The sequence below is a fragment of the Amaranthus tricolor genome, chromosome 12, assembly GCF_026212465.1.
Source record: "Amaranthus tricolor cultivar Red isolate AtriRed21 chromosome 12, ASM2621246v1, whole genome shotgun sequence".
In the NCBI taxonomy this organism is placed as follows: domain Eukaryota; kingdom Viridiplantae; phylum Streptophyta; class Magnoliopsida; order Caryophyllales; family Amaranthaceae; genus Amaranthus; species Amaranthus tricolor.
In genome coordinates this window covers 9,008,212-9,030,787 of record NC_080058.1, presented here as the reverse complement: position 1 = coordinate 9,030,787, position 22,576 = coordinate 9,008,212, and the positions used below count along the sequence as shown (strand labels likewise).

General features: G+C 34.0%; 2 protein-coding genes across 3 annotated transcripts; both read right to left on the bottom strand.

Annotated features, from left to right (window-relative positions):
- Positions 1-273: 273 nt before the first annotated feature.
- LOC130796740 (pentatricopeptide repeat-containing protein At3g05340) lies at positions 274-3,163 on the bottom strand. Its single transcript, XM_057659113.1, has 2 exons — positions 3,038-3,163; positions 274-2,957 (listed from the first exon to the last, which is right to left on the bottom strand). The coding sequence occupies exon 2, from the start codon at positions 2,568-2,570 to the stop codon at positions 588-590; it is 1,983 nt and encodes a 660-aa protein (XP_057515096.1). The 5' UTR covers positions 2,571-2,957; positions 3,038-3,163; the 3' UTR covers positions 274-587.
- Positions 3,164-4,038: 875 nt separating this feature from the next.
- LOC130797300 (mannosylglycoprotein endo-beta-mannosidase) lies at positions 4,039-21,448 on the bottom strand. Of its 2 annotated transcripts, XM_057659851.1 has the most exons (11): positions 21,123-21,448; positions 18,572-18,710; positions 18,220-18,447; positions 16,027-16,085; positions 15,467-15,515; positions 9,119-9,349; positions 8,109-8,278; positions 7,832-8,036; positions 5,488-6,159; positions 5,159-5,386; positions 4,039-5,021 (listed from the first exon to the last, which is right to left on the bottom strand). In XM_057659851.1, the coding sequence occupies exons 1-11, from the start codon at positions 21,266-21,268 to the stop codon at positions 4,227-4,229; spliced, it is 2,922 nt and encodes a 973-aa protein (XP_057515834.1). In that variant the 5' UTR covers positions 21,269-21,448; the 3' UTR covers positions 4,039-4,226. The 2 variants fall into 2 exon arrangements, with proteins under 2 accessions (XP_057515834.1, XP_057515835.1); XM_057659852.1 differs by lacking the exons at positions 16,027-16,085; positions 18,572-18,710; positions 21,123-21,448 and having other exon boundaries at positions 18,220-18,359.
- Positions 21,449-22,576: the final 1,128 nt, after the last annotated feature.

Here is a 22,576-nt window from a genome sequence, read left to right as displayed (position 1 = left end):
AATCAAAAGGAAAAAAAAAAAGCTAAATTTCCAGTTTTAAAGAAATGCACCATTTACCTACTCAAGCAAGTCCATTTCACATAAATGAATATAGGTGTTCATTCGGGTCATTGGGTCGATTTCGAGTCAAGTGTTTCGGTTTGGTTCATAATCAAGCTTATGTCCACATTGATTTTTACATGATTGTAAATCTATTTTTAAGTCGGGTCAAATCGGGTTCGATTATAATGTCGGGTGAATATTAAATCAACGAGTCTATTTTGAAAACCTCTATATTTGAACCACGAGGCAACAATAGATTTCTGCCAATTGAGCCAAAACATATTCTTGTGTACAAACTCTGCAAGTTCTACAACAGATGGTGACTGAAGAATTCATAGCATATATGGGCTCACTTCAATTTCTTGTACACAAACTTCATCTTTTTCATTCTCAGTTTTCCTTTATTTGTATATTTTCGAGGGGGTATTCCGGGCACAAGAGGCAATACCAAAGTACTGGAAGGTCCATTCTAGCATCAAGATTATGTCTAAACAAGTAAATCACAATAATGACCAGCTCAATTAGTTTCTAAAACGGTTCGATTACTAGCAACCAGTTGCTTCATGTTGACTCCCCTCGTCATTCTGGCCCGTGCAATGCAGAATAAACTTCATATCCGGCTTGTATCCTTCGTCAACCAGTTGCAAAAACAACTCCGCAAGGACCGAGTAAATGGTCTCGGCTTGTGGATGCATCTGATCACACACAACAAAGCTATGAACCTTTCTCTCAATCTCAATCCAACTTGTACCGGGTTCCTTGGATAAGCCCTCCTCTTTCATTCTCTTTATAGTCCTGGCTCTGTCTTTCCATTGTCCTTCACAAGAATATATATTCGCCAACTGAACATATGGAGCAGGGTTTTCAGGTTCTAACAAAAACCACTGCTCAGCAGCGTATTTTCCCATTTCGGAATCTCCATGAATAGAACAGGCACCAAGCAGGGCTTGCCATACAAGAATTCCTGGTCTATCCGGCAAGTCATCTATAAATTTTTTAGCGTCACTGAGCCGCCCTGCTCTTCCTAACAGATCAACCACACAAGCATAATGTTCCATTCTTGGATTGATGTGATGAAATTTGCTCATGGATTCAAAAAACTCCATGCCTTTCTCAACTAAGCCAACATGGCTGCAAGCATGGAGCAACGAAATGAATGTAACATCGGTAGGCTCTACCCCTTCTGATAACATTTCTTCATATAATTGAATGGCTTTTAGTCCATCACCATGTCGAGCAAACGCTGCTATTAAAGAATTCCAAGACACCGAGTTCCTCCGAGCAATGCGACTGAAAGCTTTCATCGACTCCTCCAAATTTCCACATTTAGAATACATGTTGATCAGCCCATTGCTGACAAAAAGGTTGGTGTCAAATCTTTTTTTGATGATCAATGAGTGGATTTGCTGGCCAAGACCCAAAGAAGTGTCAGTACCAAAAACACCAAGAATAGCAGACACCATATTTGGATCAATGTCAATTCCTTGTTTCATCATTTTTAAAAAGATTTGAATAGCCTCTTCTTCAAGCCCATTTTGAGCAAAACCCACAAGCACAATAGTCATGAAAACATCATCAAACTTATCTACAGAGTTAAAAATACGCAAGGCGTCGTCCATGCTTCCACATTTAGAGTACATGTTCATTAGTGCACTCTCAATACAAAAATCCAAATCAAGTCCTAGTTTCAACACCAATCCATGGACTTGTTTCCCTTCTTTGAGAATCTGTAAACTAGCACAAGCTGATAGCAAGCTTGAATATGTCAAAGAATTAGGAACCACGAATTCGCTACGCATTGTACTAAACACATTCAAACTCTCCTCACAAAGTCCAGTTTTCACAAGACCAGAGATCACAGCAGTCCAAGTAACAAAATTCTTTTCGCCCATTTCAAGAAAAACATGCTTTCCAGACTCAGCACACCCACATTTAAAATAAGAGGTTATTAAAGCATTTCCAATTGTAGTTTCACCTTTATAGCCACTCTGAATTACTAACCCATGAATCATATTTGTTAACTTTAGAAAACTCAAATCATCACAAGCTGATAAAACAGTAGTGAAAGTACATCGATCGAGATAACCAATACCCAGTTCAATCATCTCCCTGAAATACTTGAATCCGATTTCAAACTGCCTACAACTCAAAAACCCATAAATTAATGAATTCCATGAAATAGTATCTCTCATGGGCATTTCGTAGAACACCTTAAGGGCATCCCCCAGCGATCGGCATTTAGCATACATGGAAAGTAGAGAATTCCAAACAGCAATCACAGTTCTGGGATCATTGTGAAATTTATGATGATAAAGGTAGTGCCTTTTTACGATTGATGAGTGAAGGGATGAACCCAAATTGAGATTTCCTTCTTTTCCGCATATTGATAGGAGACGGCTTATTTGTATATGACTGAAATCATTTGGAGTGAAAAATGGAGAGTTACAGAAAGTTGTGATGAAAGAGGAGAAAAAGAAATGAGGATGAGTGAGTGAGATTAGGTTGTGAGAAATCCATCTGGGTTTCATCCATGTAACTAAACTAAACTTGCCTGAACTCGTTGCAATTCTGGCACTAGAACAGTTTGTTAATAATAGTACTAACAAGTATCTGGGAATTTCAAAATTGTATTTTGAATAATTAAAAATTGATTTGGTAAACAAGGCGGGCGGATGCACTTTGTCCTTCTCAATCTCTATAATCCATCTAAATTTTTATATTCATCGCGTACATACAATTCATGGCTGGTAAAATTTTTCTATTTACAACTGTGGTATGCATTCAAACTTATTCTTATCGACCATTTGGATATATTCATCTTATACTCACCTCACCTTCATTTCAAGTCCGCGCTATCAGCTCCATGAAATTGCAATCCTTTACAAATTTCATTGTCTACCTAATTTTATTTAAAACTGCAATAAAATAGAATTAATATTTTTGATTTTTTATCAATAGTTTTTAATAAATAAACAAAATCAGTATAAAGTAATACCTTGTCCATATGGAGCGGAGCGGGGCGGGTAAGATCTCATACCCACCACCTATCAACTACTCATGACAGATAGGACTTTTTCATGCCCATATCCTCTTAATATCCACCAAATTCATACCCATATACGCTCCAACTGAAATGAATGCGGTGCAAAATCTATATAATTTTACATGGAAATCATCACTAGTTGAAAACAACTTTTACGCTTTAAGAAATTATAATAGCGAATTTTTTTTTTTCCTAACGAGTTATAACCACAATAAATTCAAAAAGACAAACATTCTAGCCAAGTAACTAGATTTTCATGACTTTGATTAAAGATGACTTGTTTGACTTGAATTTTGCTTTTGATTTAACATAGAAGACTCTTGACTTTTCTTTTTTATATTTAAAGTTTTTATTTTAAAATTTTTATTTCGATTTACTTTAAATATTTATTTATTTATTAAATATTAATTATACTTAATTTTTTAAAAATTAATTTTTAAATTACTTATTATTTTAAAAAGGTCATCACAATAGGTAAAAGAAACTTTTATTATTTTCCAACACACCGATTTTTCCAACACGCAAAATGAAAATACAATTAATGTCATTTTAGCTAGAGCTAATAATTATTTTTGAAAAATAGACGTGGCAATCACCCTTATGAGAAACCTAGTTTGAAATCCAATCGAAATAAGTACTCATATTTTAGTTTTAAATTTGTATTATACCTTTTCGATTTCTCTAACTAATCACTTTGAAATTGTAAGCGATTATTTTAAAGTTATAAGTAATAACTATAAGACTATAAAAAATGATCAATTATATGAGTAATCACTTTAAGATAGTAAGTATACATTAGGTCAATAAAAATGACATCACCGTAAGACCGTCTCATTTTGAAAACTTGTGTAATTTTTTTAAACTATCGTGTTATTCTTTTGAATCCATCATTATAAGTGTCTCATATTTATATTTGGACAATTTCACAAGTATCTTAATTTCCAACAAAGGAATGGATAAAGTGTTGTGCCATTCAATGTTTCAACGCAATGTAAAAAAACTATATCATCATATTAAGATATACACCACATAAAAGCTACATAAATCAACGATACAAACACACAATTCACGGTTGCTCATGTGACATGAACAAACTCTCAGGGAACAAGGTTAACTCTGACACCAACACCTCCATGGAGGATTACAAAACAGTAAGCTCATCATAATTCCAACCACTAAGTCTAATCCGTGGAGATTTTCCTGGAGGAACCTCGAAATTCATCTTTATTGACATGCGCTCACCTGGTACCAAAGAAAAGTAGTTGTCCGAATAATGCACAGGAAGAATTCTGGTGTCTTTCCCTTCCTTATTTTCCTCCTCTGACATATGAACTGAGAAATGCAAGAAGAAAGCTACCCCTACATCGGCTCCATTGATTTCGACAACCCTCAAACTGTTGCTTTCCCGAGAGAAAAGCTTGCTAAACTTCTCGAGAATTTTAGCTTGACGTTTATTTTCAGCATTATCTTCTGTGAACTTATGTAAGGAGTCATCATAACCACCTTTGCCAACTACACTGCAAAAGTTGTTCTTGTGCAGCTGACCCTCAAGATTTGGCTTCTTGGATGTGTTTTCTACTTCCATCAGTACTTCATAGGTGTAACCTTGACTAATAACTTTTGATGTTATCTTGAGAGGTATTTTCTTTGTTCTATACGGTTCTAGCAGCTTGTAATCACCAACCGATAAATGCAACCAGTAGAAGTTCCTCGATAATATACGATAATCTGACATGTGATATAGCTTGAGGAGAAGGAAGTATACTGGCTTTGGGTTTTTGGATTCAGGATATTTCATCTCTGTGATAGTTACAGTCTTCTTCGGCAGCACGGATAGCCTCTCATAGACATTGTAGTATGGGCATGTGCCTTCTAAATCCCATATTGAGGTTTCTATAGCTACATCAGATAGCTTGTGTGATGTAGTATTAACTACCTGGAAAACAAATTTCAATCAGTTACCTATGAACTACAGTATTTGTAACTAACGAACTACATATTTACTTTGAACAAATTTAAGACGTGTAGCTGCTATAAGAAGACGCAACGCAAGGACTCCAGCCAGACAGATACCTCTATACAATAGGTTGCAAGATTTAGCTGGACATGGATGGGTTCAGCAGCAGAACGGCATCCATAAAAACCAGCAGTTTGGTCATGAAAGTGATCATAAAATTGACCCCTCAGACCAGGCCATGGATTTTGTGTTTTCCATATTAAGACGCCTGTAAATTTACTCCACATATGAGAAGTCCATCCCTCGAGTAGAGCTCTATATTGTACATAGTTAACAAGTTGAGACTGAAACAACAAAAGAAGTCGTTAACGCATGAATTGCAAATGCAAACACACGGCCATGGCTAGAACTAAATAAAATATATTCCACAGAGAAAAGAAATCACCTTCAAGCAAAAATCATCCAAATCCTTTGGAGTTCCATATTGTAGGATCTGATCACGAACAGAACCTGGTTTTGAGTAGGGAATGTATTTATGGTAATCCCAGATTGGATTTGGCACCTCTTCTACATAACCATTATCCAGTATTTTAAATTTTGGAATCTTCCAACCTTCTTTTGGCATTGTTGCCCTTATCGTAGCTGCAACTGGCATTCCGACAGATCCAACCTCTGGATTAAATCCATAATTGTAAAAGTTGTCCTTGAAAAAGTCCTCAGGGTTCTGGATTTCATAAGGACCGTCTGTAAAATTTCCTTTCCCATCAGCAAATCCATCCCACATAGATCCTTGAACATATACTCGAGTGCCGTCCAGGTATAGACTAGGATCAGTATCCAACATCCCAACTAAACCTTTTATCAAAGTGCCATTTCCATGGCCAGTTTCAAATAATGGATGAAGTCTAAGGTCATGTTTAAGAGCAGCATTAATGTCCTCTGGTGGCACTTGTTCATTTCCACCAACCCAGAGAGCAAGACTAGCATGATTCCTGAGGAGCTTGACTGTGTCTCGAGCACATAGCATAAATAGATCATGGTCTAGAGGACCATTTGGATTGGATATAGGCACTCCTCGTCCATCAACATCTCCGGTAATCCAAAATTCCTGCCATACCTGCAGAAAATGTGCATAAAATGCACCATTAAACATACTGCAAACAGACGGGCCGAAGAGATAGCTAGTCATCACACAGATATTGATTCAGACTGTTGGATCGGTTTCTCCTTTCTAAAACCATATCAAGTCTACATAAAATACACACATTACCAAAAAAACAACTATACCAACTAGCATAACCATGGATTGTTTAATCTCAAGCAATATCTATCAGAAAATTTGTGAGAATATAAGAAAGAAAATTCACTCCAAGAAACAAAAGCTATAAGTGGAAGAAGGGAGAGGATTAGTGGAGTCAGGAGTGCTAAAGAAGAAAACTTTTTCAGCATGTCTGAGATATATTAGCTGCACCAAACAGACTTCGCTTGTTCTAGGGCAGCAATGTAGAATCTAAATGAACCTAAATTAACAAGAAAAAAGGCTTACAAAGGGAAAACGGTGAATAGACAATGTCATTCCACCACTCCAGAAAAGGCATAACATAGTATCCATAAACACTAGCATTACTATAAAATAATCCAACATCATGGAAATCATGTGAGGAGAGTATTAGAAGATAGAAAAAGTATTGCCATGAAGGCGAAGAAGGCATTCTTGAAACCCGGTCTTTTTCGAACTATCTCATCAAAAGTTTAAAAAACTTTCTTCAACAATATAATCTTGGATCCTCACAAGTCACAACTTTCAGCGCTGATGGGACTATGGGAGTCTATCATAAAGATAAACTTCACCACATCAGCTTTAATTCTATTATGTAATTTAAGGCTGAAAATTCCTGGGAAAGACAGGATCCCTGAATATGCAGAACAAAAAGTGGTGCAGTCACAATTATGATAACAACAAATAACTAGTTACAGTAGCATCTCAAAGGCATAGCATCAACTGTCACAGCATCAATTAGCCAATTAGAATTTTTCACTACCTTCAGTAATTCAATTTATGTTTTCCAAAAGTGACAGCAGTCAACCTTACCAAAACATCTTTCATGTTAAGAGATGAGAGGTTCTAAATGATTGTAGATTAGTAGTGAACAAAAGCATGCACATAAGTTCCTTCCATAAATTTTGCATAAATTTCAATGTGCATAACAGCTTAATAGCTAGTAAGGGCTGAGACAGTGAATATAACACTACTCAACTGATGCCACGATTTGCTTTCAAAGCACATATTAGAAAATAATTTTATGCTTTACAGAAAGATAAAAAGCACTAGAAAAATGGTCCCTACATAACAGAACAATTTTATCTCGTTCCTTTCGACTAAGGCTATACATTTGCATCAAAAGCTATAATTCTGTCATTCTAGAGTAGACAATACGGATATAGATTTTACAGAGAAGGTTAGCAAAGAGACTCATGTCCATGTAGAGTAAGTTTACTTCAGATTCATATACCACTAGATAGTGTAAAATCAGAAATCGCAAAAAGTCATCGCACAGGCATACAGAGATCACGGAAATATTCTAAAATGAAAGTAAATAATACACTTTTAGCCAATGGATAGATATTTAATTAACAGAGAAGAAGAGTAAAGATAAATCAGTAGAAAAGAAAAGGCAATTAAAAAAAAGTAATAAAAAATAGCACCAAAAAAAAGCCTCATTTTGGTTTGTGGACTCGATACTCTGGAGAAAGCAACTACAGTTGGAAGAGTAGAGAGCGTAACTTACCAACAGCCCATACACATCACAATAATGGTAAAATTCTGGTCTCTCAGCCAATCCCCCACCCCAACAGCGTATCATATTAAAGTTCATATCAGCATGGAATTTTATGTCTGTTTGATATCGCTTCTTGGAGAGACGCAGTAAACCATCTGACAAAATCCAATTACCACCACGGATAAAAACAGGCTGTCCATTAACCTTAAACAACCTGTAGATGGTAATGATTATAGGGAACCTACATTTTAAATCATAATGAACAATAGTTTACTTGTTTTCATACCTTCCACCAGTAACATTATCAATATAGCTTTCAATTTTGCGAAATCCAAATAGATGGTTCCACATATCTGATTCTCCAAATCCTTTCACATCCACTGAGATAATGATATTATACAAGGATTGCTTGCCCATACCATTTGGCCACCATAGATTTGGCTTATAGAAGAAAAGCTGCACATTGAAGTTTTTCAAACTTAGATAAGTTCCTAAAATAAATATAGAATCTCATTCCATCAAGACAACAAAATGTCATTCAAAATGTTCCCTACAATCTGGCTAAATTTCATAGATCATAGGAAGCCTACGACAAGATTTAGTCCTTTCGACTCTAAAAAAGAGTTGAGGCTTTATATAAGGAGAACAGATTAAATAGAGCATGATCAATCATTTTCTTCATCTTGTATCATGTTTTTACATGTATACAACAGCAAATTTAACATTTTAACAATATGCACAAGAGCATGAGAGGTTAATAACATTAACCAATCCCTCGGTAATCATTATACTAAGATCTAGATGGTGTGTTCAAGCGTCCTCCATTACAAATAAATAAGTGGATGCATCATGCTGTGAGAGAATGCAAGATGTATGTATTACAAACAAAAGGCTACCAATAATACAACAGCAAGTGAGGGACATGGACCCCTCAACAATCTGGTACACTATCATCCCGCGATCCGAATTGACATTCCAGGTCGAGAAATGGCCATGGGTCCCATAATCATGGATACAGTGAGCTCGAGTTCGAAAAAGTATGAATAAAGAAGTGATTCCAGAAAGAAAAAGAACTTCACCAGCATTCTTTTGTAATTTGTTTTTACAGCTATAAAGGTTTTCCGTAAATTATAAGTAGATTGTATGACCAGAATTAAGAGAATTTGTACTTGTGACATCTATACTTTTTTCTTTTTTTTTTTCCTTTTTTGGGTTATTAGTCTGTATGAAATTTAATTATAGATATTTCCCCAGAAATCAGATAGAGCAAACGAATTTGAAACTATTAGAACGTACCTCGGGAAATGAATACTGAACATGTGCCCCAGGAGGGATTGACAGGTTCTGAGTCTGAAAATGCTCAACCAGGCAGATATTATCCTCGACTTCAGCAGTCACTTCAATGCTCAAAGAGCATTCTGCAACCCAACCACTCCTATTTTCCAGTTCTACTGTAGCATACAAGTATGCCGTCTTATAGTCATCAAAGAATGATGATACCAAGTGCGGATCTATTATTTTGACCGGCTGAACAAGACAGACATCAACATCAGTCATTTACTACATCATCAACAGCACATTTCATTGCCTCAATGCCATTAAGTGGCTCCCACCTAAGGTGGAGTTTGGGGGGTCTTAGCATATGTAACCTTGCCCTTGTTATACACTTATTAGTGATAATAAAGAGGTTATTTCCGATTGATCCTTGGCAGTAAACATCATCTGCAACTTCACATAAAGTCATTTACTAGATGTTGCACAAAATATATTTCAGCTCATCACAAGACAAATAGCAGGATTACAACTATTTAAAAATATGTCAGGAACATACCAAAATACAATTTTGGATAAAACCCAGTATATATTACATTTCCCTAAAAGATAAGGTGAAACAGTCGTATTATTAGGAGATTTCATTAGTCGTTTTTAGCGCCTAATTTTTCTTATATATTTGTTCGTTACTAACTATAATTTAATTAGTGATGGTCGTAATTTAAAAATTCTCTACAATGATTAGAAACTTGTTAATTCGTAACGTCATTATGAATCGTAACAAGTAACGTAAACTTTGGAGGTAAAACTTAAAGTTGAGCAACTACCCATAACAGTTCGAGAAAATTTTAATTATTACCCAAGCATATTATATAACCATGATGGCAGTAAATTAAATATTTCACACATATACAAGTGATTTTTAAACATGAAGTACAAGTTACATAACTTGTTACATGTACAACACTTTTTACCCAAACCTTAAACTATCTTAGATAAACCTTTCTTACACCATATTAGACCAAATTGAGGATATAAATCACCTCAAATCAGCCCCAAAACAGCAGTCCCTAGCTGCCATACTAGCCCTCTTTTAGCCCCAAAACTCACTTGCACACTCCACCAAACTCTCTACCCAAAGCCCCTATTGTTCTTACCCAAAAACACCATCATAACAAGCATGCAAACATAATAAATTAAGACATATTTGCTGTCCATATTTTCAGCTCCATCAACCTTCTTTCACTCTTCATTTTACTCCTTATTTCATCCATAAGCATAGTTGAAGTTCAATCTTACAATTCCTAGCAAAAACACCTTCTTTTCTCATCAAATCTTCTTCAAAAACCCATCTAAAACTTCTGAAAATTTATGTTTATAAACTCAAATCTCCCATAAAAATAATCTTCATCTTAAGAGCTTTCTATAGACACCAAACTTGAAGAAATCCACCAAGTATAGAGTAAGTTATGTTCATTTCTTTATTCCACTAGTTTTTGTTAAAACTTGTTCATGTAAAACATATTTTTTACATGAATCTTTCTATAAACTAAGATCATTATAAAATGAGTATTTTATCTCTAAACTAAGAAAATCATCACTTATAAATCTATAAAAATCGGCCATAATAGAAAGTAAGAAGATGTATTTCCACAAACATATAAATTTTGTTACTTAAAGGATTCAAATAAAATTATGAGAACTTAACTAAGCATGTTGCTCAACATAATAAGTATACTCCAAATATATTAAAATCATCACAAGTATTAGTCTAACAACTCTAACTAGAAAAAGTTAAGTGCATGTTAGAAATCCAAAATTATTATTGATTTTTGGATGAATGCAATATGTTTAGTTGAAGAGTTGGAGTTGAAACTTGAAGGGCAAGGACCCGAAGTTAGAACCGCTTCTAAGAACGCGTAGGAGCTTACGGAATAATTATATAGGCTTGGAGTCAAGGTATGTCACATGGGGTGATTTTTAAAGGATTTAAGAACAAGTTGGGAAAGTTTGTGTATAAACTTTTTTTTTTAAAAAAAAAAAAAAAAAATTCCCAAAGAGAAGTTCTTAAATCTTGAAAAATGATATCAAAATGATAAATTTGAGTATGGAATAATTTATTACATGTATTATTATTGTGGGCATCATGCATGTTGATTTTATAAATTATTGTATGTTTAAAGGCATGTTTAACACTACTTTGTTAAAGTTATTGTGATGGAAATGATTATATGAATTTGAAAATATTTGAAATTCATTTTAAAAGAAATTTCTAGTAGCTATATGTTAAGAAAATTTCTTGGATACTTTTTTGTTGAGAATATTCGTTAAATTGATATTTTGATGGATTTTAAGGTGTTAAATACTCTTATTATAAAACATGGTATTAGATAAACTCTTCATCATCAAAAATAATTAATAAAAACATATTATATTGTCTCCAACAAGATTTGGCCAGAATATATTTAGTTTTGAATTTTTTTTTATGATTTTTGAATAATCATTAAATTGTTTAACGGTAAATTGTAAAATGGTAAAATATAAAATAATTACCAAACAAAGACATATGGACTTGAAATTTTTATCACATACTCATATGGACAGTAGGTAAAATTGGTAAAAGTTTGGGAAGGTTTCGCTGACATTTAAGGACCTTAATAATTTTTACTCGGTTATTAATAATCGGTAAGTTTGAAAACGGTAAAATATAAAATAAATACTAAATGACGTCTTTTGGACATGAAAATTTTATGAGACAATTATATAAACAGTAGATACATGTTCAAAAATTTATATGGATTTTCGTGACCATATATGGACTTAAATAAATTTTATTCGGTTTATCAGTAAAATAACGATATTAATTATTAAAAATACCCCACATGATTTTTAATGGTTATTTAAAATTTTATACCCCTTAAAATAGCTTCTGGAATATCATATAATTTTTATAATATTTTATTCGGACTCAAATAATTTTAAACCTATTTTATTCTATTTATCGATAAAATGTCTATACAAAATAATAAAACATTATACATGACTTTTATAAGTTCAAATGGCCTAATAAACATGTTATTGACTTCTGAAACTTTGGTATAATTTTATAAAATAAATTATTAATTATTTACTAATTTATCAAATTAATAGAAAATGTTTATTTATTAAAAAGTGTAATATTGTTAATTAAATTTGTGTAAAAATAGACCTATATAAAAAAAATTATAATTATATTAATAACCTACTGCCTCATAGTATAAATTAAGTTTAAATTAGATGGTTTATCAATTTTACGGGTTTAAGACACCATTTAAATAACGGTAAATACCCAAATTGTCAAAAATAATTGTAAGATCATTATAAGTTCGCATAACCAATTATAATCTGATGAGACAACCTTAAATTCATTTTAAATAAAGGTATTATAATGGCTTGATTAATTTGGGCCTTGTTGGAGAATTAATATGTACTTTGTAAATCAATTATCGATTTTATTACCGGCAAAACTATCTCGTATTTAAGAAAATAGTGTTTTATGAAATCTTCTGTCGTAATGATTTTATAGACTTATGAATCATATTCTAATTGTTTTGAATGAATTTCAAAACCCTTTTAAGTTATATTTACTTTAAGAAGGATTGAAACGAAACATTTTAGTGGTTTCCTTAAAAAAAAAATCGTATTGAACTTTAATTACTTTTTGTTACGATGCATTTCCATACATGCTAGTGATGCCCCAATATAATACAAAGGTTATGTTTAATGATATGATTATGCTAAGCATGTTTTACCCATGTGGAAAATATTATGATTTGATTTTGCTAAGTCGCAAATAAAGTATGTTTTGCTATGTGCAAATAAATGATGTTTATCATATGGAAAAAGTTAATATTTTTAACTTTCAAATACTATTAAAATTACAAGATATATACTATGTACAAAAAAATGTTTTAGCCTAAATGGCGGGTACATATGCCACAGCAAATGTTGTGTGCATAATTAAACGGCTCACCAATGCTGAGCGCGTATTGTTCACAATACCATTGTGTTACACTTGCCGGACATGTCACGGGCAGTAGACCGACTACCAAACGAGTCACAGGATGACTCACAGAGTACCCATGTAAATTTATGATATGAGTTTGAAATTGATTTGGATCTATTGAGATCTTATGATTTATGATGAAAAATGAGAATTTGAAATTACTATAGAGCCATTGAACTGGATTTGAATCATAATATGATTTATCAAATGAAAAAGCATATTTCAAAATAAATTTACTCAATAAAAAAAAAGATTTTAATAACTTATTTGACGGACACCAGTGTATTTATACTCAGCCTTTTTCCTGATACTATGCTTTGTATGTTTTTCCAATGGTTTTGTTTTTAGAGTAAACCCCTATGGCACCTCGACGGAGAATGGATATGCGAGCGGAAGTTGAACCCGAGTTGGAGTATGACTCCCCTTTTGTCTAGATCTATTTATTGTATTTGAAAGACTATTAGTTTAGATTTAGACTATTTTAAGGATGTAATTTGAACTTTGGACTTATTTCGATTTGGTTGTAATTTTCCTATATTTTGGACAGTTAAGACTTCCGTTATATTGCTTTGGTTTGGTCAAGTATTATACTTGAATATTGGTTTGACCTTTAAGTAACCCCTTAATTGTGTTGGCAAAAGTAAGCTTCCGCTTGATTAATACTAAATTCCAGTTAGTGTTTGCCTTCATAATTCGAGGCGGTTACATAAGGCGTCAATGAAATTTCTTACTAATAGGTAGTGAAGCTGTTTTAGTCTAAAACCAAAATGGAGACCTAGACCAAACCACGCTAGGGACAATCTCATGCATAATTTTAAGACGGATTCTTGATCCCAAAACAATCCTTACAAATTTAAGCTATTGGCCATGAGACCATCCACCACTGAGTCTTTAAAAAAATCCACTCCTATGTTCTTAGTTTTATTCCCCAAACCATCTTTCTCATAAGTAATTTCAACCAATATTAAATCCTATCCTAACCAACATAATTAACAATATCTCCCCTTATCCATCAAAACCGCTTACGCATGGATTCAAATTCTAATGAAATGAAGAGATGGAACACACTCTCAAGATAAACAGGGGTTCAAAGTTTAATGATTATGAAAAAGACCAGTAAACTAAAGAATCAGAGGTGAACAGCTTGCAACAGACAGGTCTGTCAGAGACCAATTTTATTGGAAGTAACCATTGACTATTTATCTAAATTTCCTCAACATTGTATTTTTTTGATTGGAGTCAAAGCAACTTTGCTTCTTTCAGAATGAACCACTGTATACTACTTCAGCAGAATTATCACTGCTCAACTTTCATTTATTATGTGGATGTATTTAATGCTTCATAGTTGAGCAAACTTGTGATGAAAAGATTTAGAAACATGAAACATCAAATGGTCATGGACTTATTTTTTATTTTAAACTAACTGAATTGTTCTTCTAGTTAAGTTTTAGATACTACTATAAGAAAATTCTTTTGGATTGAAAGAGTTGAGTGTGATAGAGTATATCACATATCTTGGGGCTTCAACCTTTAGCTTACTATGTCAAGGAACCAACTCAACCAAAAGCCTAAGCTAAAGATTAAAGCCCCAAGATATGCTAAATACTCTAACATCCCCTCACACGAGAACCTTTTGGGCTAAAAGTGTGGATGCAACATAAGCCCTCACATATCTAACTTAAAATATTCCACTTGAAATGAGGGTAGCTGAGATTCAAACTTGTGACCTCATAACGCATTAACTTCTGATACTATGTCAAGGAACCAATTCAATTAAAAGTTTAAGCTGAAGGTTGAAGCCCCAAGATATGTTATATACTCTAACAGAGAGATGGGTGGAGACAGGTAGGTTTCATGGGGAATGACGAGGGGAGTTGGATTTTAGAATGATTAAAGGGGTTAGGATAAGACTAAATGTTAATTAGCATAAATAAGTTGAAAGGTGGTTAGTAAAACAGGATTTTGGATGACATTTTTAATGACTGAAATTACCAGCGGTTAATTGACTAATGGAGCTATTCAAGAGTGCTTTTTGTAAGAAAAAGCCTGCAGAGTATTAATTTACAGAGTCCATATTTGATGCAAAATGTTTCCAGCTACTATGAACTTAAAAAACAAAAAAGGAGACGTCATAAAAAATGATTTGAGGACAATGCTAACATAACTGCAAGAGAGAAGACAGTTCCTATATTCCCGGATTTTCATAAAGGATTGGTCAACATTTAACAAGGTGACAAAAGGCAATTGGTTACACGACGAAGCCACATGGTTTGAGAATTGATTCGACACAAAGGAAAAAGAACAAGCATGTTAAGCACAATACTTACCCCAGTGACTGAGAGTGAAACCTCATCCCAAATGCCAGTGTTTCTGTCCCTGTTAGATTTGAACAGAAAAGATGTCTATGTAAAAATATGTTGTTATTTTAATTCACAATCATTTCTGGTTATGCAAAACATATCAGGAATCCATCACCCACAAAGCATCAGAAATTGAGATCTAGTACTAAACTATATCCCACTCAACTGATTATGCCTGAAATGTCAAAATGTGCAATTGTTCAACATATACCAACAGCATGAAACTTTTGTGCCAAGTGGTCATTTGAGTAATGAAATTCACATACAAGGTAATAATATATAAAACACATAAACTGCACAGACCCATCCACTCGTACATTGAAGTTAATGGATTCCAAAACTATATGCTTAAGCAACAAGTTCATGAAAATCAAGCCAATAGCTGACAACCAAAGGTATAGCCTAGCAATAACTCGTCCATCTCAGCTCTTAAAAGCTCCTCTTAAAAACAAGAATTAAATGGAAATGAAATTGGGATGCAAACAAATTCCATACTATTACTTCTCATGGTCTCATATGAGAGTCACCTGATAGGAATCATCCAATCCCAACCCTCCACATATTGAGCTGCAACATCTTTTCCGATCTATCATGTTGACAAAACATAGGAAAATAAAAGGAAAATCAAAAATGTATTCACATTCCGAGCTTTTCATATAATAGCGTAAAATATTACAAACATGAGTCATGACTTCCTTATAGAAGAAAGAAAAATAGTCAGACGTTTTATATGACTTGTACTTTTGTCAAAAAGAAAACATTATCGCAAGAAGTATATGAGTAGCTTTCACCAAAGCGACTTTACCAAGGCTGTAACATTAAATAATCAATGCCTTTAATCAATGCCTATAATGACTGATGAGACTTGCATTACACCAAACTCAACAATCTAAAGATCTCTTATGGATGATGCTAAGACATAACTCTCTTTAGTTGAACCAGTCCCCTCTTCCCTTCTCCCTGAACTCTTACATTTCACAGAGAAAGATTCCTGCTAGTATAGTTAATTGTCGAAACGTAATCAGGTAAATATATACTAATTATCAAATTAAATTGTCTCAAATCCTTGCTTAATTTTAAGAAAAGGGAGACACAGCCTGTGGCACTGGAATTCGCCTCGGAACAAACAAGGAAAGGCAGTTCCTTGTGATGTACAGAGGCACAACTAGAGGCGCGAAAGGTTCCTAAGCATAGGGAAATGTTCGTGGGTGACGTGCATTCAGAGCTTTTATCAAAACTTCTTTTCAAAACATCCTTTTGAGCTTTTGGACTCAAACCTAGAGGTGACACAGCCCATACTTCGTGTGTTAGTGCTCTAGTATCCAACAATGATTTTCATTCCTAAGCCCGGATAAAGGAAGATGGTTAGAGACTTAGAGTAGATTAGTGAAAACTAGTATAACTAATCGTTACATCTTGTGACATGAGCCGAATTTGAATCAACGCCTAGGTTTCCCCTATCAACGACGTGGTACCCTTCCCAAGGGTAGTGATAAGTACACAAGAGTTGCCAAAATGTGGAATCAAACGAGCAAGGGAGTTGCTTGCGTGCATTCTTAAGTATACAAGGGTTGCAAGCAGCGTGCCAACTCTCCTAAATTTGGTGTCAAATAAACAAAGATTAATAGGTTTTAGAGATAAGAGACTAAGAAAAACAAGTTGATCAAAACTAAGATTAGCATCTTGGAATGTTGGTACCGAAAGTGATTAAGTTGGTAGATATTATTAAAAACGCAAGATTAACATTCTTTTCATGCAGAAAACAAAGTGGACTATAGGAGAGACCAAAACAGAGGTAATATGCAAATTATAGTATTCTGAACAAGATAAGAGAAATAGAGTCGGCATTAGAATGCATCAACAATCCCTTTGTCCCTCTCATTTTGCCTCATTTACCAGTTTGGTTTGCCCCTTTCATTTTTCATCATTTATATATTTGGCCTATGTCTCACAACTTTCTACCCTCTATCATTCTTCATCTATCTATTAATTATCATATTTTTGGCTTATGTCCCACCACATTTTACTCTCTTCCTTCATGACTTTTAAATTTTTTACACAAGACAAAAAATACTACTCCTCATATACGTCCTAAAAATTTCACCCTAAAAGCATTTGATGACAGAGGATTCGTTAGCTATTAATGTGATAAAGGTGTAAAGAACAAATGAAAGTACTGTGAAAATAAATTTTGTTTATGTAAGAGAAATATTCGAATGTCATATGTGCATATATGCCCAAGTAGAAAGTAGAGCAAGAAAAGCACTCGAGAAAATTTGGGATAAGTTGAATAGTGTGACACAAAGTATCCCAAAAGTTCTATATTGGTAGTGATGTCGCAATGATGGTTAGCACATCTCCAAGGTAAGCTCTATTGGGTTCAACGAGATACAGAGGGTGCGTACTTTCATGCGCTTTGTGGTTTTTGCGCCTTGCACTTTCTTCACTTTTAGGAAAAAAAATCAATAATTTGTCATAGATTAATCGGACTTAGAAACAAAATTTGTCCCCCTAGCTGCCAAAACTACTTGTTTGGTTCCATCTGGGAGGGAGAAATTGGAACCGCCTGAGATTGGTTCGAATCCAGTTCCATCTTGGGGAGCTGGGTGGAAATGGCCAACTACCCAGCATCTAAGTCTATGATAGTATTGGGAATTGATCCATGGTTCAATGTTTAAATGATTAAAGAAATTACAGAATTCAAGAAAAATGTTGCTTACCTCATGATCACCTCCTTGACCACCAGTAGGCGGGATTCTACCGGGATGATCGGGAGGGTGAACAATTACAGCTAGAAGATTTTGACCAACGGGGGACAATATGTCAGTGACATCAAGAGAGTGTCTGCGGAACATTCCCTTTCCAAGAACTCTTTTGTGACCATTCAAGTAGACCTCTGCAGAGTAGTTAATGGCACGAAAATTCAAGTCCACATGTTGGTTCACAGCCTGAAAAATTTATATAAAGAAAAGCTTGTCTTTATGTCAACTTTAGCTTTCAAACTTACTACCAACGTACATCAAAAAAGAATGTATTTGTATTATGAAAATTATGAAGTATTTTGTCACTTACCAACTTACACTCAAATTTTGTGAAAAAACAGAACGTATAATGATCCCTCCCAGAATCAGCAATGTCTATAATTTCTTTGTTTTTCACACCATAGAATGGATCGGGAAGCTCTTTGTTTTCCACAAGGGTTGCTAGTACCCTGCCAAACAAAATACTCACACCACCAATCAGCACAAGAAGAACTTGTTCACTTAAACAAATATCCTCTCCGTTACCAGTAAGTTTCCAATTTATTATTAATAAACAACTCATATGAAAGGGCAGCATATGATTTTCTCCAAGCTCGCATGGTTGCAGTATTTAACAAAAGAACGAAAGCTATCATGCTGTCCAACAAAAGAATTAAATTAACAAAAGTTTCAAACTTGTTCTAGGAATAACATAATGTAAAAAAGAAAAAGACTCCCAAAACAAATGATGAATCATGCCAAATGTTTATAGGACAACTATTGTATAAACTATAAACTGAAGCCTCTGCAATCTCACTGCCATCCCAGGGAATTTAATGAGTATGAGATGAAAAGATTTGGACCCTAAATTGGTGAAGAAGATGTAGAAGAAGGGAGAAAAACCGAGCATACAAGCAAATAAAGATTTGCAAAAACAGAGCAAGAACACAACAATATTTATAGTACCTTAGGTACCTGCCCTCAAAAGTCATTATATTTCTTTGATGATTCAACAATACAGAAAAGAAATATCTCACCACTATAGCTCACCCTCTAAAGCTTACAACATTCAACAGTGGAGTTTCTCATGATTACAATACAAGTCTCTCTAGAGTTCAATAACTCTATGCCACTTGTTTGCACTCACAGACAATCCTAGATAACCCTAATTTCTGAGTTGACAAGACTCTTTTATAGTTCAATGAATCAAAAAAAGGAATCTCACAAACAGTGGAGATCAAGACATTAAATTAAGTGGGTTTCAAAAGTCATGGTCAAAGTCCACAATAAAGTCAATGTCATACAACCAAAATTTTGCAATTAGTAATGTGCACCATTTAACTTGTCAATTTATGTTCAATTTCCATAAATAAATAGAGTCAATACATAAACCTCAGAAATGTCAAATAGTTATTGTTCGACTAAGAAATTTAAATTTGTGCCAAAAATTTAATATTTTTTAGAAAAATAGTAATTTATATTTTCCCACATACCATAAGTTATCCGACATAGAAAAGGTCGGTCAATTATACATTTATACTCATTCAAATTGATTGATAAATGTCACTATAGCAATATTGTAGCTTCAATTTCAAATACTCTTGCATGTTATTCATATGTTAAGTGGATTCAATGTAAAAATCTTCTATTTTTTCTTAATCATACATAGTAAATGTACATAAATTTTCAAGAGTCAAAAAACTCAAGAGGGGTCATTGTCAAAAAAGTCAAGTGGGGTCAAATGACCCCATTGAATCGTAAGTGCCTCTACTTCTGCTCCCAAAAGGTCAACACACATTGCATTGAACAGTTGTCATGTGATACATATTTGTCTTGCCCCCATTTTGGCTTCTTAGAAGCTCCTCCTTCAATGCCCACCTTCAACCTTGAATTCCCTTCGCTCCCTTCATCAACGCAACTTAGGCAATAGCTTAAGAAATGATTGAGGTCATCTCCATATATAGGAGATTCGATTATGGACTCAATAGTGTACAACTACGCAACATCTTGCCTCAAACACTCCTCTAAGCCGGCAGTCATTATAAATAATGCAGTGTAATTTGTAGGTGGTAGCCTTTACATAATAATGATCAAAGCTTTCCCGTGGCACAAAGATTCCATCTATCAAAAACAATAACATGATACACCAAATCATCTTTAATTTACTTCCCAGCATTGACAAATATGAAAGCATCTCTATATCAATTTCTAGCCTCATCAATATACTTAGTGGCTATTATTACCTACTTCACTTAACTTTTGAATTCACCTCAAGTACCTTTGACACTCTCAAACATAAATAGGACACCGAGCTTTTATTGGATCAATATAAGAAAATTTTTCATTTCAATGCCAGGCCAGATGGATGCCTAACTCATGTAGAATATGAGGTTCAGAGTCTGTAACATAAATAATTACTATATAATAGGATGTGATTACCCCTTCAATCCCAACAAACAGAACAACATACATCATGTATTCCACCATGGGTAGGATTTGAGAATTCCAAGATGTACACAATCTAGCCTTTTCCAAGAAAAACTCACAAATCAAAATTAGTTTCGGATAATTACCAGAAAAAAGGCAAACCTCTAAACAATGTCAACGAATAACTTCAACTAATCAATAAAACAAATAAGCTTCACAACAATAACAAATGTAATCACTCGTATGATTCAATAATCATCAAAAGCACACCAAAAAATTCAAATTGAATGGAGTATCAGCAAAAATCAAAATTAGTGCTACTTCCAAGTTCCACCGTCAACATGAATCATAATTCATAGCAACAAATTGACAAACTGCATCACCTCCATAAACATAGAAATGCTACGAGCAAAATCAATGAATCAAAATAGAAGAGAGAGGGGAAAGATAATTACGTTCCGGGAACAAGGGCGCTCATCCAAGGGGAAAAAGGGCCGGAAGGTGGATGAGTAGTAGTGAGTTGTACTCCAGTGAGGTTGATTTCAGAAAATCTGGCTGCTAACCATCCTGAATTCAGCACTGTTTTCCCGATTTCTGCCATTGATGAAGCTCAATTGAGCAGTTGCAGAAACCCTAAGATGTAAATGGGGATAATGTAGGTGAGATGATGAAGCAAAGTATTAGTGAGAGTTGACATTGGTACGCGCTTGTATCAGTATGTTGCTTTGAAGAGGAGTTTGGTTAATTTCCGGATTGGTCTGGTCCACTGTGTCAACGTGGTTTCATTCATGTAGTGTTGATAAGTTATATAGTACGAAACCCATCTTTTATTTAGGGAATGTTTTGTTTTAGCGGAGGTGTTTGGTTCTTACCTTATTACTTAGTTTTTTTTATTGATTTTTGGTTTTTAGTTTGTTAATTGGTCAATAGCTAAAAATTTATTTGGTAAATGGCTTTTAAAGTGGCTGGAAAGTTAGCTTTTTAAGTTAAAATGAAAAAGTTGTTCCAGCTAACTTTTTCAGTTGGCTTTTGGCTTGTTGGCCCACTTCTTCTTTAATACACAATCAACAGCCAACATTCAAATTTACCAAACATCTCCATAAAAAGCTATCTTTTTCAACTAGCTCAAAAAGCCAATAAAAATAGTCCATATTTCTAGTTAGTCAAATAAGTCAAGTAAAAAAATCAACAGTCAACGGTCAACGGTCAACAATCAATTACTAAACGCCGAATTACTAAACACCCCTTAGGTTTTACTAGGTTTACCTTGTGTGTATATGTTCGAAAAGTAATATGAAAAATGAGATATTTTGATGGAGTATTTGGTATAATCTTTTATTTGTTTGGTTTAAAGAAATGTATCACGAAAACTGTTTTTCAACTCTTTTTTTTCTCTCTCATGTAACTCTTTTTTCTCTCTGGTGTAACTATTGACCACCATTACTATCCATCACTATCACACTATGAATCTTCTATGTCTTCTCTCATCTCAAGCACTCCTTCATTTTCTCCATCTTTATTTTCTTCAAGAATATGATTCATTTATTTAGGGTTCAAATGATCAAATAAGTTGGTTTGTTCTCTCAATTGGTTGCATTGATCTAAAAATTTGGCAGCTTCTAAATTGATATGGGGCAGTTGACTTAAGAGAAGATTGAATCTGAAAATCTTGATTAAAATTTGAAGAAAATACATGATCTCCAAGAACATTGACATACTATAGTGGACATGGAAGTAGATTACGGCGGTGAACAGGCATTAGATGACGTTGGTGGAAATCGTCGATGACTTAAACGATGGAAACTTGTGTTTGGATGAGTAGTAATCTCAACTTATATATGCTAAGGACTTTTGGGAGTTGGTGGCTTTTTTGTTTCGACTAGTTTATGAGTTGTAACAAAATAACGAA

Excerpts from the sequence above, each read along its gene's own strand:
- LOC130796740 (XM_057659113.1), bottom strand. The coding sequence starts at position 2,570 with ATGAAACCCAGATGGATTTCTCACAACCTAATCTCACTCACTCATCCT.
- LOC130797300 (XM_057659851.1), bottom strand. The coding sequence starts at position 21,268 with ATGGCAGAAATCGGGAAAACAGTGCTGAATTCAGGATGGTTAGCAGCC. Across the intron at positions 18,711-21,122 it reads AGCGCCCTTGTTCCCGGAAC|GGTACTAGCAACCCTTGTGG; the intron begins GTAATTATCTTT and ends TTTGTTTGGCAG. Across the intron at positions 5,387-5,487 it reads TGGATGATTTTTGCTTGAAG|TCTCAACTTGTTAACTATGT; the intron begins GTGATTTCTTTT and ends TTGTTGTTTCAG.